This window comes from Phyllobates terribilis, unplaced genomic scaffold (assembly GCF_046119375.1).
Source record: "Phyllobates terribilis strain yellow unplaced genomic scaffold, ASM4611937v1 Scaffold_1__5_contigs__length_1240528914, whole genome shotgun sequence".
NCBI lineage: Eukaryota > Metazoa > Chordata > Amphibia > Anura > Dendrobatidae > Phyllobates > Phyllobates terribilis.
Window position 1 is genome coordinate 63600278 of NW_027362761.1, and position 18271 is coordinate 63618548.

An 18271-nucleotide genomic window follows, 5' to 3' on the forward strand; every position below is an offset into this window, starting at 1 on the left:
GTAGCATCTGTTCAAACACCCTCCATGCACTTAATAGCCCTCTGTGTCTGTACTTGTACAAATACTGGCAGGAGACTGGTTCATGTAGCGTTATTTGAATATCTATTAAATCGATGGCTGGACCATAAAATATAAGCACTTTTTACCATTCACCTTTCGTGTCTCCCCTATTTCTAAAGACTGTAAGCTTGTAAGCAGGGCCCTCACTCCTCTTGGAATCTGTTGAATTATGTGTTGTTCTGTAATGTCTTTATTGTCTGTACAAGTCCCCTCTAAAATGTAAAGTGCAGCGGCATATGTTGGCGCTATAGAAATAAAAATTATTATTATTACCTGTACTATCTTCGCCTTCTATCACTGAGGCCTGCTACATCCTGCTGTATATTGGTATTGTGACCAGGTATTGGTCAGCAAGTAGGCTAGTTTTTCTCTAATATTTTTGTATTTGATGTTCTTTTCTGTGAATTACTCTCTTAATATCTCTTTCTATCACAATTAAATTGTAAAGGCACACACTGTATTTGATGTTTAGAATGTGAAATTTACTTTGAAGGCTCAAGTAACACATCAGAAGACAGACTGCTAATAATTATAATTGCTTTTATAAAGCAATGATGCTATGCACAATGCTGGACTGTCCCATCCTTCCTCCACCCCCACATTTCTGTGGCGGAGAAGACCCAATTACAAGGCATTATACATTGCTATATGCTTTGGCCTTTCAATGTAGAATTAATCCTAATCATTTGTTTGTGTTTTTATCGTCTTGAAGAGAACATTTGTATACAGTGGTATTATGTATTTACTTAATGGCACAGTCTAGAAATATGGAAATGCAAATATATTATAGCATTTCTCCAAAGAAAAATAGCAAAGAAGTTTTGCATCCTATGGAGATTGAACCTTTTGTTCTCCAGACTGTGGGAGTGCCCTCTTGTCTTTTGAGGGAATCTAACATGAACAGCTTTTGACCTTATTTTTGTATGGGCCAATTTTGGGATTTATAAATATCTCTGGTGCTTCTTGCATCATCTAACAGTTCTCTGCAACTTGATTTCAATAAAGCCTGGATGGAAGGAAATGCCGCCGAGATGGCAGATGACACCCGTTTCAACAGTTGGTCTATGCTCTACCTGCTCGCTGTGTGCACTCTTTTAAAATGTGCACTGACAGTTCGCTCTCTTGCCGGGTTGTCACTTATCAGAGCCTGTGAGGGAGCGCACTGTCACAGCGCATTCAAATGAATATAGCGTTGTCAGCAGGGAGCTCATATTTAACATGGTTCGGAATTGACAACTGATACATGTTCAATAGAGCAGAACAACCCCTAAAACGGATGTCCCTGATAACGCTTCGTTCCAGGATGGGGAAAACAGCTACAGCAGTGACTGGAGCCCTGGCCCCCTGACAAGGTCCTGTTGGAGTATTCCAGCATTCACTAGGGATAAGCAAACAAAACACGATCAAAATGAAACAAAAAAAAAAAAAAGCTTTTTGGAGATACGGAATGGTATCTAAAAGTGGATATTGCTGGTACCCCTGAGTAAATTGAAAATTTAAAAAGGTGATTTTCTCTTGTTCCTAGTTAGGATCTTGCAGTGGGTAAAGTAAGACAGGCTGGTGGACGTTTTCTGTGTAAATGCATACTGCTTTATAGTATGGAATGACTTCATACAGTTGTAAATGTGTGATGTTGCTTGTTCTTATGAAAAGAGAATATTTGATACTGTCATTTTTCCATTGTTGATCTTTTAATAAACAGCAATACTGTACATGTGAAAATGAACTATGGCTTACAAAGTATGTTACTTTTCTTGTATCCTCTTTATGTTGTATATTGTTTGAAGAAAAGAAAAAAAAAGAAGAAAAGATAGCAAACCATCTGACTACTAAAAAGAAAGCTGTCAAAAAAACTAAAAACACCACAACAGCTACAGCAACCAAACAGCTCTTCAGACTCACTTTGAATTGATGAATTACATTTTTCAAAAAAGACAACAGAGGATGCTAAAGTTTGTGAGCAACACATTGTTCAGCAGATAACTGATTGAGTCTACAGATGGTTATACACATGAAATAGTTGTGGGCTGAAAGTTCATTAAGTAGTCAGATAGATCTGATCACTTCCCATTACAAAAGAGTACTTGGCAAAGCACTAATGTGTTTCAATGGGGAGAGAGGATAAATCTATTGCCAGACACCTCTGGCAGCGGTTTATCTGCCCTGAAAACAAAAGGGATAGAGAGCCCGGAAGCCCCGAAACACATTAGATGTATGAGGGCTTTAATGGTGTCCGACATTCTGTGCCTTTGGGCTCCTAATATGTAAATTTGGTACTAGTAATAAGCCATAATGTATGTTGAAAGTACATGGTCAGTATCCAATTTTTAGGACAGTTTATTTACACTGCTATTGACAATATATTTGTATCCTGGCTGTTGAAATTGTCCTCTATAAAATAAGCAGATCACATACAGGTGCATTTCACTAAATTAGAATATCATCAAAAAGTTAATTTATTTCAGTTCTTCAATACAAAAAGTGAAACTCATTATATAGAGTCATTACAGAGTGATCTATTTCAAGTGTTTATTTTTGTTAATGTTGATGATTATGGCTTACAGCCAATGAAAACACAAGTCATAATCTCAGTAAATTAGAATACTTTATAACAACAGCTTGAAAAATGATTTTAAAACCCAAAATGTTGGCCTACTGAAATGTATGTTCAGTAAATGCCCTCAATACTTGGTTGGGGCTCCTTTTGCATCAATGCAGCGTGGCATGGAGGTGATCAGCCTGTGGCACTGCTGATGTGTTATGGAAGCCCAGGTTGCTTTGATAGCAGCCTTCAGCTCGTCTGCATTGTTGGATCTGGTGTCTCTCATCTTCCCCTTAACAATACCCCATAGATTCTCTATAATAGATTCTCTATGGGGTTAAGGTCAGGCGAGTTTGCTGGCCAATCAAGCACAGTGATACTGCTGTTTGCAAACCAGGTATTGGTACTTTTGGCAGTGTGGACAGGTGCCAAGTAGTGCTGGAGAATAAAATTACCATCTCCAAAAAGCTTGTCAGCAGAGGGAAGCATGAAGTGCTCTAAAATTTCCTGGTAGACGACTGCGCTGACTTTGGTCTTGATAAAACACAGTGGATCTACACCAGCAGATGACATGGCTCCCCATCACTGATTGTGGAAACGTCACACTAGACCTCAAGCAGCTTGGATTGTGTGCCTCTCCACTCTTCCTCCCGACTCTGGGACCTTGATTTCCAAATGAAAATTGGAACTCTGGGACCTTGTGGAGTGTGTCAATGACTGCCTTCTGGACATCTGTCAAGTCAGCAGTCTTCCTCATGACTGTGGAGCCCACTGAAACAGACTAATGGACCTTTGTAAATGCTTAGGAAGCCTTTGCAGGTGTTTTTTGTTAGTTATTGTAATTTACTGAGATAATGACTTTTGTGTTTTCATTGGCTGTAAGCCATAGTCATCAACATTCACAGAAATAAACACTTGAAATAGATCACTCTGTGTGTAATGACTCTATAGGAGTTTCACTTTTTGTACTGAAAACTGAAATAAATTAACTTTTTGATGATATTCTAATTTAGTGAGATGCACCTGTATATTGGCATAACCAGGATCAGTTCAGTCCTACAGGCTGCCTATCAAAAAATCCGGTTTCCACATTCCAAGCAGTGTTCTCAAATGTGCAGTGTGTCTGGGCTGTGGAAATAACATCTTATATGATTGCTATGGAAACGTGCAACATCATAGCATCTCGAATTTAGTTTGACATTCAAGTGGAGCAGGCACCAGGGAAATACTCTGATCTTTGTCTTTCTGTGTACCTGTAATTAAAGTGAATCTGTTGGATCAATCCTCCTAAGCAGTCTATAAGCAGTCTATATCTATAGGAAGCTGAATAAAATGATACCTTGATATATCTACGATCCAATATCTTGTGCAGAGAAATCCAAGTTTTTCTTAAAGGGAACCTGTCAGCAGGATTTTGCTAAGTAAACTACAGGCAGTGTCATGTTGGGGTTGCTGCACTGATTAATATGATACCTGAGGTGAAGAAATACGTCTTGTTGTTCTTATGTAATCTGCGTCTGCAGTTATGAGTTAATGATATACTTGTGCTCAGGGGCGGGACTGTAGGCAGGGTCTTTTCTTGTTGCTATGGAGATCTATGGGCCAGACATAGATCTCCCTGAGAATCTGCCTCCACGGCTTATTTAACATGAAATGGGAAGTTACCAGTGTGAGACGTAGATAAGAAGAGCATACTGTCAGTTATTACATGTCTCGCACTGGTAACGCCTCTTTTCATTTAGAATAAGCTTTGGAGGCAGATTATAAAGGAGATCTATGTCCAGCCCATAGTTCTTAACAGCTTATTTACATATTAAGAAAAATGTGGATTTCTCTGGAAAAAGACATTGAATTGCAGATATCAAGGTGTCATTTTATTCAACTTCCTATGATCTGTATGCCCATATGGACGGCTTAGGAGGGTTGATCCTACTGACAGTTTCCCTTTAAAGATAACTGCTGATAAAAGTCACTATTAGATCATTAGGCTGTTATTTGTAGCATATATACACTGCTCAAAAAAATAAAGGGAACACTCAAATAACACATCCTAGATCTGAATGAATGAAATATTCTCATTGAATACTTTGTTCTGTACAAAGTTGAATGTGCTGACAACAAAATCACAAAAATCATCAATGGAAATCAAATTTATTAACCAATGGAGGCCTTGATTTGGAGTCACCCCCAAAACTAAAGTGGAAAAACACATTACAGACTGATCCAACTTTGATGTAATGTCCTTAAAACAAGTCAAAATGAGGCTCAGTATTGTGTGTGGCCTCCACGTGCCTGTATGACCTCCCTACAACGCCTGGGCATGCTCCTGATGAGGTTGCGGATGGTCTCCTGTGGGATCTCCTCCCCGACCTGCACTAAAGCATCCGCCAACTCCTGGACAGTCTGTGGTGCAACGTGACGTTGGTGGATGGAGCGAGACATGATGTCCCAGATGTGCTCAGTCGGATTCAGGTCTGGGGAACGGGCGGGCCAGGCCATAGCTTCAATGCCTTCATCTTGCAGGAACTGCTGACACACTCCAGCCACGAGGTCTGGCATTATCCTGCATTAGGAGGAACCCAGGGCCAACCGCACCAGCATATGGTCTCACAAGGGGTCTGAGGATCTCATCTCGGTACCTAATGGCAGTCAGGCTACCTCTGGCGAGCACATGGAGGGCTGTGCAGCCCTCCAAAGAAATGCCACCCCGCACCATTACTGACCCACTGCCAAACTGGTCATGCTGAAGGATGTTGCAGGCAGCAGAATGTTCTCCACGGTGTCTCCAGACTCTGTCATGTCTGTTATATGTGCTCAGTGTGAACCTGCTTTCATCTGTGAAGAGCACAGGGCGCTAGTGGCGACTTTGCCAATCCTGGTGTTCTGTGGCAAATGCAAAGCGTCCTGCACGGTGTTGGGCTGTGAGCACAACCCCCATCTGTGGATGTCGGGCCTTCATACCACAGTCATGGAGTCGGTTTCTAACCGTTTGTGCAGACACATGCACATTTGTGGCCTGCTGGAGGTTATATTGCAGGGATCTGGCAGTACTCCTCCTATTCCTCCTTGCACAAAGGCGGAGGTAGTGGTCCTGCTGTTGGGTTGTTGCCCTCCTATGGCCCCCTCCACATCTCCTGGTGTACTGGCCTGTCTCTTGATAGCGCCTCAAGCCTCTGGACACTATGCTGACAGAAACAGCAAACCTTCTTGCCACAGCTCGCATTGATGTGCCATCCTGGATGAGCTTCACTACCTGAGCAACTTCTGTGGGTTGTAGAGTCCGTCTCATGCTACCACGAGTGTGAAAGCACAACCAACATTCAAAAGTGACCAAAACATCTGCCAGAAAGCATTGGTACGGAGATGTGGTCTGTGGTCCCCACCTGCAGAACCACTCCTTTGAGTGTGTCTTGATAATTGCCAATAATTTCCATCTATTGTTTATTCCATTTGCACAACAGCATGTGAAATTGATTGTCAATCAGTGTTGCTTCCTAAGTGGACAGCTTGATTTCACAGAAGTTTGATTTACTTGGAGTTATATTCTGTTCTTTAAGTGTTCCCTTTATTTTTTTGAGCAGTGTATATAAACTAATGCAAGAACAATACAGATTTCCTACTTATCCCTGAACCCAAAGGAAGGACAAAAGGAAATAAAAACAATATTTTGCTGTCCAGATTGTTGGACTTGCATTTTAAATGTGATTTTCTCTCAGAAAGAACATTAATTTCTTGCATTTTTTTAAAGGCCCTCTGAAAAATGAAATGTAGAATCTGATACATTTCTATGGGCAACTACTCCCCTTTTCCTTTCTACTTCTGATACATTTCCCCTATGTATCTCATAATCTGTACGGAGTAGATCATGTGCAAGCTTGGCCACCACTTAATACTCTATCTCCTATTAGCGGCTGGCCATATTAGAGACAGTGGATGGAACAATGATAGCTCATAAATTTTATTTGTGGCAAAACCTTTAAAAAGGAGTGCGACAATCTTGAAAGTAAAGTGGTGGCTTTGTCTTGTTATAGATTACTGAATACTGGATTCTGCACTACATAGCAGAATAAGAATGTATTTGAGACTTATCTGCTGTATCCATCTAGAGTATTATTTCTGCTATGATAATCCTAATGATCTAAAAAAATGATAATTGGTTTTATTTTGGTAGTATATTAGATTTATTTTAACGTTTTGTTCCTTTGGCAGAAGGGCATTAATGATCACATGCTCTGACATGTTTACCAGTATAAGACAGATCACCTTCCTTTGTAACTTGGTACCGTCTTGAATGAAGTTTTAATTAAAAAGTCGTTACAGCTTAAAGTAAAGGGCATATTCTCTTTCAAAGGCATTGGCAGAGTAAAGATGAAGGCTTCCCATCGACACTGGAGTTTCTTATTTCAGTGACAATGAGTTCTGCTGGGCACCACTGGTGCAGTAATTGCCAATACCCACCACAATGGCATAATAAGTAGAGCACTCATTTCTGAATTAGTGCACTGCTTAACATAGGACCTGAAGCACATTCAGTGTATCGCAAATATATCACAAATGCAGCTGCTAATAAGAAAAGCAAGCACGCCTTCAAACAATTTGTTTTTCATGCTCGGCAATGCCTCAATAAAAGGCCAGTCTATTATAATAATGGAGTATGATAAATTAATCTGCTTATAATGAGCCAGAAATATCATGTTTAATTTACAGGTGATAAATTATAGATACACAGGGGTCAGTAGCCACAATAGCTTCCTTTTTGATAAGTAAATCTGCTTTTATATGTACCATGTTCTACATTTACGACCAAGATCTATCCAAAACAGCATCACCTGTCGTATACCGTGTTGACCTTCAAGAAGACGGAGTGTCTCCACTGAAATGTGTGTACGTTGAAGGACTTATAATTCACAAGAAGGCGCATCTACTTTTAAAAGACCCATCACTTGATATAACAGCAGTAGGAATATGCTCCTAAAGCATAGTAATGCTTTTCTCTCTCTCTAAATCAAGGTTTTACACTCTCGTATGTGGAAGATCAAGGTTACAAAACATCTGCATCTATAGTTGTGTACAAACATTTGCTTAACAGCTAAATGTTCATATCATCAAAACGGAATAAACAATAAAACTAAACACTGGTGATCCACCCACATAATATGTAGCTTTCTTTCTTTACTTTTGATATTATCTTCAGCTATTCTCTAGAGGAACATCCAGCTTGTACTATTTGCCAAAGCACCTTACACGGTTCATTAGATTACAACATACTACAGCAACAGAGTCTCACCGGTATTAGTACATCATTTATAAATAGCCTGTATGAAGAAAACAACTTTATACTAACATTCAAGCTGACAAATCATTTTATCTATAACACTATAATAAAATATGCACACTACTCTAAAGAAAATGTTGCTACAGTCACTCTGCGTGCCATAGATGTAGCGCTGTATTATAGAGTTACCCTCCCTACAAGTAATGAGCCTTAATTCAACCCATTTATAATTAAGCCAAAATCAGCTCGCCTGCTTTTCACTCATGAGGGGTAAAAACCTTGACACAGTGTTTGCAGACTGAGTGTCTGGTTTGGCTTCTTATCTTAAGTCATGTGGCAAGGCTCGTTAAAGGGTCCATATTGATGTTTAGGATTGCTACCTCCATCAGGTGACACTAGAGTTCCTGTTCCTTCTCTCTGAAGAGGCTTTTCGCACATTTAAGTTCTCAGAACAGCTTTGCATGGCCTATAACCCTTCTTACACCGACTTGGGAATCTACAAAATAAGAAACTTTACCCCTTAAACCCGCTGTTAGAGGTCTGTCACCAAGCCAAATTAAATCTCATGCTTTGCACTGATGAGGGTCAAACAACCAAAAAAACGTGTCCGCAAAAGGAGTTTCTGGTTTGGCTTCTTATCCTAAGTTATGTGGAAAGGATCTTAAAAGGGTCCATATTGACTTATAGGATTGCTACCTCTAATAGGTGGCACTAGAGTTCCTGCCCTCTTTGTTGCTGAGGAGTCTATTTGCATAAATAAGTTTAAGACATACTTCTGGAAAGTGTGTTTATAGCTAGCATTCCTGACATTCTCTTGTTCTGGCCTCTACTATTGGAGGAGAACACACCTAGTCATTACACAAGCACATAGATATACTGTGCAAAAATGTGAATTTATTTCCATTAAATGTGTTCAAGATTGCTTCGGAAAAAAGAGCAAAGTAGCTCATAGTAGCCAAATCAGAGACCAGTCTGTAGACTGTACAGTTTTGGAGTTTTTGACCCTCATCATTACAGAAAAGGTACTGCTTGGCTCAATGAGAAGCTTTAGATGTAGCTCAAGAGGGATACTGCCTCTGAATAAGTCTCCATACAGAGTTGGGTCTCTTTACGGAGCGCCAGTATTCCTCCTTAGCTGTGTCTGAGACCTCTCCTTCAAACAAAATAAAAGAGCTGGTTATATTGACACAATAGGCTGCAAAACGGAAGCGCTATACTGGATATCTCCTATGTTTCTTCTCAAACATAGGCAATTGCGGAAAAGTTTCTAAAGCACAACAGAGGCAGCAAAATCATCTTTCCTTTTTATTTGCATCACAGTTTTTTAAAAAGGTGAAATTATATTAAAACATAATTAAAAAATATTATTCTAAATATAATTAAAATATTCCTGATTGGCTATAAAACATTAAGGATTAGGATTAATAACTATTTCTAAAGCACTGCACTGCATGGAGTGTTAAAGTCCAGCTGAAATACTGATGTCATGACTACAGAACACGACTACTGCAGCCAGTCATTGGACTCAGTGATCTCATGTTGACTACATCGGCCTGACCACTGAGCCCATTGACTGGCGGCAGTAGTCATGTTCTGCCGTCTTTATATCAAAGCTGCAGCTATGTCAATAAATACTGGGGGCAGCGATGGCGAGGCAGCACTACCACAGAGGGTAAGTAAGGCTCATTTTGTTACTGTAAAATAGAGGAGGCCTGTGCACTATAAAAAAGCCTGAACAAAACCATTTAACTACTGTCCATACAAGTTTTCACAACTTTATTCTGCTCCAATTTTCACAAATTTATTATTGTTTGAACAAACACTAAAAGTGTATTCACATGACCATATAGAGGACTTACTCTACTGTCTGGATTACGGCTACAATTACCAACCTGACAGCGGGTCTACTGACCTGAACGAACAGCTTTATAGGCAAATATGATGATCTTATTAGGAAACCAGTGGTCAAGATTGTGGCTGTAACCGAATGTAAAATATTACAACCAAATCATCATGAGAAACTAGCCCACCTGGAGTAAAATAATAAAAGATCAACAAATTTCATCTGAAAAATCCTAATATCCCTCTCCCAAAGTATCTATCGCTCAAGCTACTGATGCAATTGCTGTAAGTAAGCTAACTTATATCAAAATAAAAGATAAGGACTACAGTTCTAAAGCAATGGACAATCTTCATTGCATACTCTTGGTCAATGAATTATCAGTACCTTCCATTCATCTTACATTATTACAGTTTTCTTTTTTCATTGGTCAGACTTATCTGATCTTCATTTGCCCAATTTGGTCAAATTGTGCAAATCGGGCAAGATAATCTAAAAGTACACCTGGCATGTTGGAAATGGTATCTGATCTGCAGGCAGGATGTTATAGGGCAGTAGGAACTGAGTAGATTGATATACATTTTTGTGGGGAGAGTTTAATTAAAACCTACACTTTGTTCCTTGAAATCCATGGTGTTTCTTTGCACACAAGTCCTTGTGAATGATTGATAGACTGACCTGTATGACACAGCACAGAGATAGCTGTCAATCACTAGTAAGACCGCCCACTTGACTTATATGCATACAAATCCCAGGGATTTCAATGAATAAAATACAAGTTATGCTGAATCTTTTCCCACAAACCCTCATATCATTATATTTAGCTTCTCCATCTCTATTCCATATGGTCCACAGCATGTACATGACAGGTTCCTTTAAGGCCTGGACTCTAGTGGATTGTCAATATTTACTAATAAGCACGTTACTTAAACTTAACACAATTAATAAATGTAAATTTTTGTTCACATGTCACTGTAAGATGATACTACTTCACTATAAATATCACATATACAAGATGAGACAAAAAAAAAACAAAAAGCATAGAAAAAAAAAAGCGTAGTCTCTGGAAATAAACATTTATCACAGGGATACTCCAAAGTTGGATAAACGTACAGCTGATATAAGAGGTATATAAATCCTAGTTAAAATTCCAGGTTTATGCATGTTAAATTGTCATACCAAGAAGAATTGTAGAACTTTCTGCACTTTGATGTCACCCAAGTCCATTGAGAAACAAACCAAAATAATTTTAAGGGGGGAAATAAATATAACAAAACTATAAATAAATATGGTGGCAGAAGTGTGATAACCCCCTTATAATTGGATAAGTGGCTGTGTTCAGAATTAGCCAATGTTAAATAGTGCCATAATTTAAAGTAATTCTCATTAGCCCCATATAAGGTTTAGCTGTTCTAGTAAGTTTTTACTGCCATTTCCTTAATTGCATTTCAGTTTGTTTTTCAATTGAATTGTACAGATTATGGGCGACATCAACGATGGAAAATGTTCCGAAATGATTCTTCTTTCATTGCAAAAACCTGGCATTTTAACCGGGGTGTGTAGACATTTTATATCCGCTGTAGCTAGCTCCGTCTTCTTCAGAGCATGTTTGTGAAATGAATGTTGTAAGCACCCACGAAATACAGTCAAAGAAACAGAAAGACCATAATGAGACCTTAAGAACATACCTCACCACAGGGTTCCCATTGTACAATATATAAATGCCAGCTTCTTTATTCCCATAGATCTGATTGCTGCGGATGCTCCCTTTCCCGTTGCCTAGGACAACTATGCCAGAGCGGAGGCCACTGTGTATCCTGTTACACTGCCAGTAACATTATGTTCAAGAAGGTAAAGAAAACACAAAACATGAATTATTGCCATCATATACCTCATACTGCTACAGAACACACTGTGCACTTCACCAGATAATCCACTTCAATGGGAACAGATGATACTAGTTCCTGCTGGTTCAGTTTCTTACCTTACATAGCCTATGTGTGGTAGGTTTGCCATCTGCATTATATTAACTCTGGATTGTGACATTTTGGTGTAGTAATTATCATATATTTAAGTTTGGACATATTTGTGAATGGTCGTCACCTAAATATCTCATCAGTTATACAATCACACAATTTCTGTTAACCTCTGCCTGCCCTTTGCCATACATATGTGTACATACACAGCATAATAGGCAGCTTGTCTGAAGAATAACAACAGACAGGCATAACACACTGCACTACTTAATGAGTAACTAGACTTTTAAGGAACTTTTTAGAATAAGCTGTCCTGTGTGTACATGAGAAATAACACTTTTTTGTCCATTACATGACTTGTATCCTGCATGTTCACCAGTTTCCCCTCTGCTGGCTCTCTTAGTTTGTAATTGACTCTGAGCTGGTTGGAGTAGACAAACTGCTATGATCTCTACCATACACAGCACACAGAGGAATTCCTGCTCTTCAAGATCACAGAGATGCAGCAGTAAATTACACAGCAGTTCTTGAGAAGTGTAGATGTGAATCCAGCCCTGGTGTAAGGCAAGACTTGCTAGAAAGCTCAGCACAATTATTCTGCATCTCACACTGCTACTCACTCCTCCATAGAGCATAATCGGATGTATAAATGGACAAATCACTGTGCTGGAAGTCTTTCTGGTCTTTGGAAAGACGGACAGGAGCAGATTTTCAGAATGGATGATAATTTCAGATGCCAGGAGGCAGAGGAACAAGTGGCTCATATGTGGAGAAAAGGAGATTTCTCTGATAAGATATATTATAAAGTTTTATATTCAACTACACCATTGATTTATGCAAAGTTTGTGATCAACGGATGTCGTGTTAAAATTCCTTTGTGGAACTAAATGAATATTGTAGAAAAAAAAGGGGTAAATAGCCCTCAAAAACCTATATGGTATCGCCAGAATCATAACAACCCATCCAATGAAACAATAGGTTATTTATATCGTACATTATGCTCCATAAAAAAAAAAAAAAAAAGATACAAAGCAATAGCTGTCTCCCCAAAAATGAAATAAAAAATTATCAAAAAGTCATTTGCAACCAGAAATAATACCAATGAGAAAAAACCTGATCAAACTCACTTGTTTACTTCTACGCCGCTCCAGCAACACCATTTTAGTCGTCCTGTAGTGACTACTATTCGTATGCAATCGCTACACACAGTTAGGGTATGTGCACACGATCAGTGTTCACTGCGGATTGGACGCAGCGCAAGTGCACTGAGTGTAACCCGCAGCGGCCAGATGTTACAGCATAGTGGATGGGATTTATACAAATTCCATGTCCACTATATGTCTGCGGATCACATGCGGCGCGTCTTTCCAGACCGCAGCCTGTCAATTTCTCCGGCGGGTCCGCATGCGGGCTTTCCCCATAGACCTAATCTCTATGGGGAAAGTCTGCATGTGAGGAAAAAAAAAAAAGAGGCTGGCGCTCATTTGCATAATTTCTCCGCAGTCGGCTCCGGACACACCCTTACTGGTTTCAGCATTCTCTCTCTTACTATGATACATCAGAGCTTGGTACAGTGCTCCGGATAGCCCCCTTTATGGCTAATTGTCTCTTCAGAGAGGAAGAGAACTCGAACTCTAGGGCCACCTACAGAAAGTAGCAATCCTAATAGTCAATACCGACTCTCCGAAACCGGCTGCATCCTTAAGAGGTTAAAAATTGACAACGCAAAGAATATTGACAAAAATAGCACTACAGCATCAATTTCCTGGTAGCTCATTTAATGCCTCTAATTTTCTGCTATTATTGTATGTCCTGGATTTTTTACTAATATAAATACTGTGTCTCCTGAACACTTCCAGGTACCTATGAAAAGGTATTCCTCCGCTTAGAACTCCTTGTAACAAAACTGCGTCACTGTGACGTCCATTGGCATATATTCATGATTCTTCCATCATACAACCAGGGCTGTGCAGTCGGTGTCCATTTTGGTGGAGTCGGGGTTGGTGTAAAATGGACCAAAGCCGACTCCTAAAATATATAATAAATTGGTACAGAAGTACAATGCAGGATGTGCTGTAAATGTTTTCATAAGAATTTGGGAAAGTTATGAAATGTCCTATAAATGTCTGTTCTATTCCTGATCTAAGGATCTCTGCTTTTAGGTGAGATGAATCTGTGCTGCACTTTATGTACACGCTGAGTAGTGAGGCAGGGCTGTGGAGTCGGAGGTGGAGTCGAAGGTTTGGCTTACCCACTCCACAGCCCTGAACACCACTGCAGACAAAATGCTTTAGCAGTCACAGTATTCAGAGAACAGCAAAACAAAAATCCTTTGCTGAAAAATAAAGCCTGCCTACAACAAAATAGCGTCAAAGTACTGGGGTCTGCTAGAGAACGTCAACTCCTAAGGCAACTGTCAAGGAAACCAACTACAAGCAGATAATGGTGAGATATGAAACATGGTAGCAGATGCCACGTAGGGCCGTGGGCACAATGCTATGAAGAAAATTGAACTTAGATTGTTAATATCTGTGCTATATTATCTGTCAAATGTACAGCTACAGGCAAACATGACTGTATGAACAATGCAGTCACTCCTTTATTTCTCAAAATGCATTGTTCTTGAAACTATGTGGGTGAGTTATATGCTACCCAAGCCTTCAACGAGAACCTATCAGTCGCTTCATGCTGCTCAATTCATGGGCAGCATGAATTAGAGGCTAGCTGCACGGTTGCAGCCAGGTAGGCTTTTCTCTTTGAAGATCCGGCAGGGGACAATAGGCAGACAAAAAAACTAGTGAAGCGACTCATCAGTCTGGCTTCTCCCTGCACTGGTTTAGGTGATGGTGGGGGGGGGGAACCTGTCAATCACCTGGAGTGTCGAGGAGAGAGACCATCCTGGACTGCACCAAATTAGTTTTGTATCTCCCTTTAGTCCCTAGCTGGCTCTTTAAACTATGTTTTCTCTGAAACACTGCAGCACTTAAGAGAAAAACATAAGTGGCTGCAAACATGCATGGTTTGGGCAGCATGAATTGACTGACAGCTTCCCTTTAAAGTCTCCCCCTCTCTGACTTTTCACTATAGTAGGTCATCAGGAGATAGCAAGAGCAAGACACAGTGAGCTATGAAGTTCAAAAATTGCAGGCTTGCTCAATTCACTTGTATTTAGCCAAGTACGTCTAGTCATAATGTAGACATGCAGGCACCGGATTATCCTGACAGTGTACAGTGAGCACGCTATGAGAACTCAGAAGTCTGCAGCCACACAAAGTGACTGAAGACTTCTAGCAAAAGACCGGACAATCTCTTTAACCTCTACCCACATGAGAGTCTAGTACTGCTTTTAACACACACACATTTATGTGTAATTTCACATACCAGTATAACAGGATTGGCTCCTTTGCGGATATCCACTCCTGCTTCTGTGTTGGAATGGATGTTGTTGTCAGCTATGAGACCTCCTGCTGCTAGACGCAGAAAGACTCCTGATGCTTTACAGTGGTAAACGTCATTCCTCAACATAACAATCTGGAAGGGGAAATATGAAAAAGTGCTGATTGAACCTTCAAAGGGTTGTCAACTTTATCTTTGTGCTCACAAGCATGTTGGGGACTTGATTCTAGGACATTTACTATTATATAAGTATTACAGGTTCTCTGTAGCAATAAAAGAAAAATCATCTCACTCACAGAACAAGGATCCCTCAGCGCAGATAAGGCCTTGCAGTACGACAAGAGTTCACATGCAGGAAACATGTAGAAATCCAGCAAAGGGGTCCTTAAAATAACATCTTTATTGAAGATTTATTAAAAACCCAATATGTAATAGCATAAGTGTTTCTGACACAACGGCCTTAATCATGGCATACATAGTTCACACTGAACTCTTCAGCTATATGTCATGTCCTGCAGGGCTGTTTGGTAAACCACACCTATTACCGTTGGGGTATGTGCACACGGTCCAGATTTGCTGCGGTTTTACACTGCGTTTTTATGCAGCATCAAAATCGCAGTGGCCAGATGTTACAGCATAGCGGATGGGATTTCTAGAAATCTCATGCCCACTATGCGTTTTTGTGCTCCTGCGGATCACCCACAGAAACTGACATGAGGCGAGTCTTTCCAGACCGCAGCATGTCAATTTCTCTTGCGGGTCCGCATGCAGATTTTCCCCATAGACTTGCATTAGATGAGGAAAATCCGCGTGCGGAAAAACCGCATGTGTGCTTCAATAGCGTTTCCGCAGCGGAAATGCACACAAAAACGCTACATGATGATCAATAACATTTATTTAAAAAACCCTATTCTCTGAAACTCTGCAAATTTCAACATGAAGACATGAAAAATGCATGCATAAAAAAAGCATAAAAAATCTGGACCGTGTGCACATAGCCTTGGAAAGCTAATTAACCCTTTATTCACCAGATTGTTATCTCCTAGTGATCACTCGCAAGAGCACATTCAAACAAATCATGCGTGTACAATGACTTATAAACACTGTCACCCATGCAAAATTGCAATATTCAATAATATGCACAATACACACAGCATTAAAACAAGATAAAGAATGTAAATGTAAAAAATATACAAATATATAATAGAATATACAAAATACATACAAAAAACTGCAGTCCCCTGGCTACTCGTAATGGTGTAGGATGTCATGCCCGACGGTACGCTGGTTTGGAGCATGTAGATCCTCCAGGTCTCTCTATTAAAGGGGTTGTCTGGTCCAAAAAAATAAGTCTGCAACTACTCTGTGTGACTGCAGACTTATGAATCCCCCCAGAGCAGGCACTGTGCGCTGCGGGGGTTTACCGGTTTCTGACCCGGGACCAAGTCTAGTGACGCAGACAGCCAGTTTGTGTGACAGAAAGTGTATGGAGAGTGAGGCCACGCCCACTGCCTGGGAGTATGTATAACACATACAGTGGTGGCCAAAAGTATTGGCACCCCTGCAATTCTGTCAGATAATACTCAGTTTCTTCCTGAAAATGATTGCAATCACAAATTCTTTGGTATTATTATCTTCATTTAATTTGCTTGCAAGGAAAAGACACAAAAGAGAATTAAGCAAAAATCAAATCATTGATCATTTCACACAAAACTCCAAAAATGGGCCAGACAAAAGTATTGGCACCCTCAGCCTAATACTTGGTTGCACAACCTTTAGCCAAAATAACTGCGAACAACCGCTTCCGGTAACCATCAATGAGTTTCTTACAATGCTCTGCTGGAATTGTAGACCATTCTTCTTTGGCAAACTGCTCCAGGTCCCTGATATTTGAAGGGTGCCTTCTCCAAACTGCCATTTTGAGATCTCTCCACAGGTGTTCTATGGGATTCAGGTCTGGACTCATTGCTGGCCACCTTAGAAGTCTCCAGTGCTTTCTCTAAAACCATTTTATAGTGCTTTTGGAAGTGTGTTTTGGGTCATTGTCCTGCTGGAAGACCCATGACCTCTGAGGGAGACCCAGCTTTCTCACACTGGGCCCTACATTATGCTGCAAAATTTGTTGGTAGTCTTCAGACTAAAAGCTCTACTTTTGTCTTATCTGACCAGAGAACATTCTTCCAAAACGTTTTAGGCTCTCAGGTAAGTTTTGGCAAACTCCAGCCTGGCTTTTTCATGTCCTGGGGTAAGAAGTGGGGTCTTCCTGGTTATCCTACCATACAGTCCCTTTTCATTCAGACGTCAACGGATAGTACGGGTTGACACTGTTGTACCCTCGGACTGCAGGGCAGCTTGAACTTGTTTGGATGTTAGTCGAGGTTCTTTATCCACCATCCGCACAATCTTGCGCAGAAATCGCTCGTCAATTTTTCTTTTCCGTCCACATCTAAGGAGGTTAGCCACAGTGCCATGGGCTTTACACTTCTTGATGACACTGCGCACGGAAGACACAGGAACATTCAGGTCTTTGGAGAAGGACTTGTAGCCTTGAGATTGCTCATGCTTCCTCACAATTTGGTTTCTCAAGTCCTCAGACAGTTCTTTGGTCTTCTTTCTTTTCTCCATGCTCAATGTGGTACACACAAGGACACAGGACAGAGGTTGAGTCAACTTTAATCCATGTTAACTGGCTGCAAGTGTGATTTAGTTATTGCCAACACCTGTTAGGTGCCACAGGTAAGTTACAGGTGCTGTTAATTACACGAATTAGAGAAGCATCACATGATTTTTCAAACAGTGCCAATACTTTTGTCCACCCCCTTTTTTAGGTTTGGTGTGGAATTGTATCCAATTTGGCTTTAGGACAATTCTTTTTGCATTTTTTCATTGAAGACAAATTAAATGAAGATAATAATACCAAAGAATTTGTGATTGCAATCATTTTCAGGAAGAAACTGAGTATTATCTGACAGAATTTCAGGGGTGCCAATACTTTTGGCCACCACTGTACATATCCTCCGGGCCCTGGTCTGAAACAGGCGAATACCCACAAAGCGCAGTGCCTACGCTGGGGAGATTCATAAGTCTCCAGTCACACAGAGTGACTGTAGATTTATCGATTTGCACTGGACAACCCCTTTAAAATCAACTTTCTCTTATGATCACCTCCTCTAACTGGTCTG

General features: G+C 40.3%; 1 protein-coding gene across 3 annotated transcripts in view; it reads right to left on the reverse strand.

The window, feature by feature from the left end:
- The window catches only part of FBXO10 (F-box protein 10), a 169822-nt gene that overhangs the window by 99292 nt on the left and 52259 nt on the right, over window positions 1-18271 (reverse strand). For all 3 annotated transcript variants that reach the window (XM_073651872.1, XM_073651855.1, XM_073651862.1), the window contains exons 5-6: window positions 15075-15224; window positions 11406-11542 (exon numbers count right to left, since the gene is read on the reverse strand). In XM_073651872.1, coding sequence (XP_073507973.1) covers window positions 11406-11542; window positions 15075-15224 — 287 coding nt within the window. The remainder of the gene's footprint in view (window positions 1-11405; window positions 11543-15074; window positions 15225-18271) is intronic.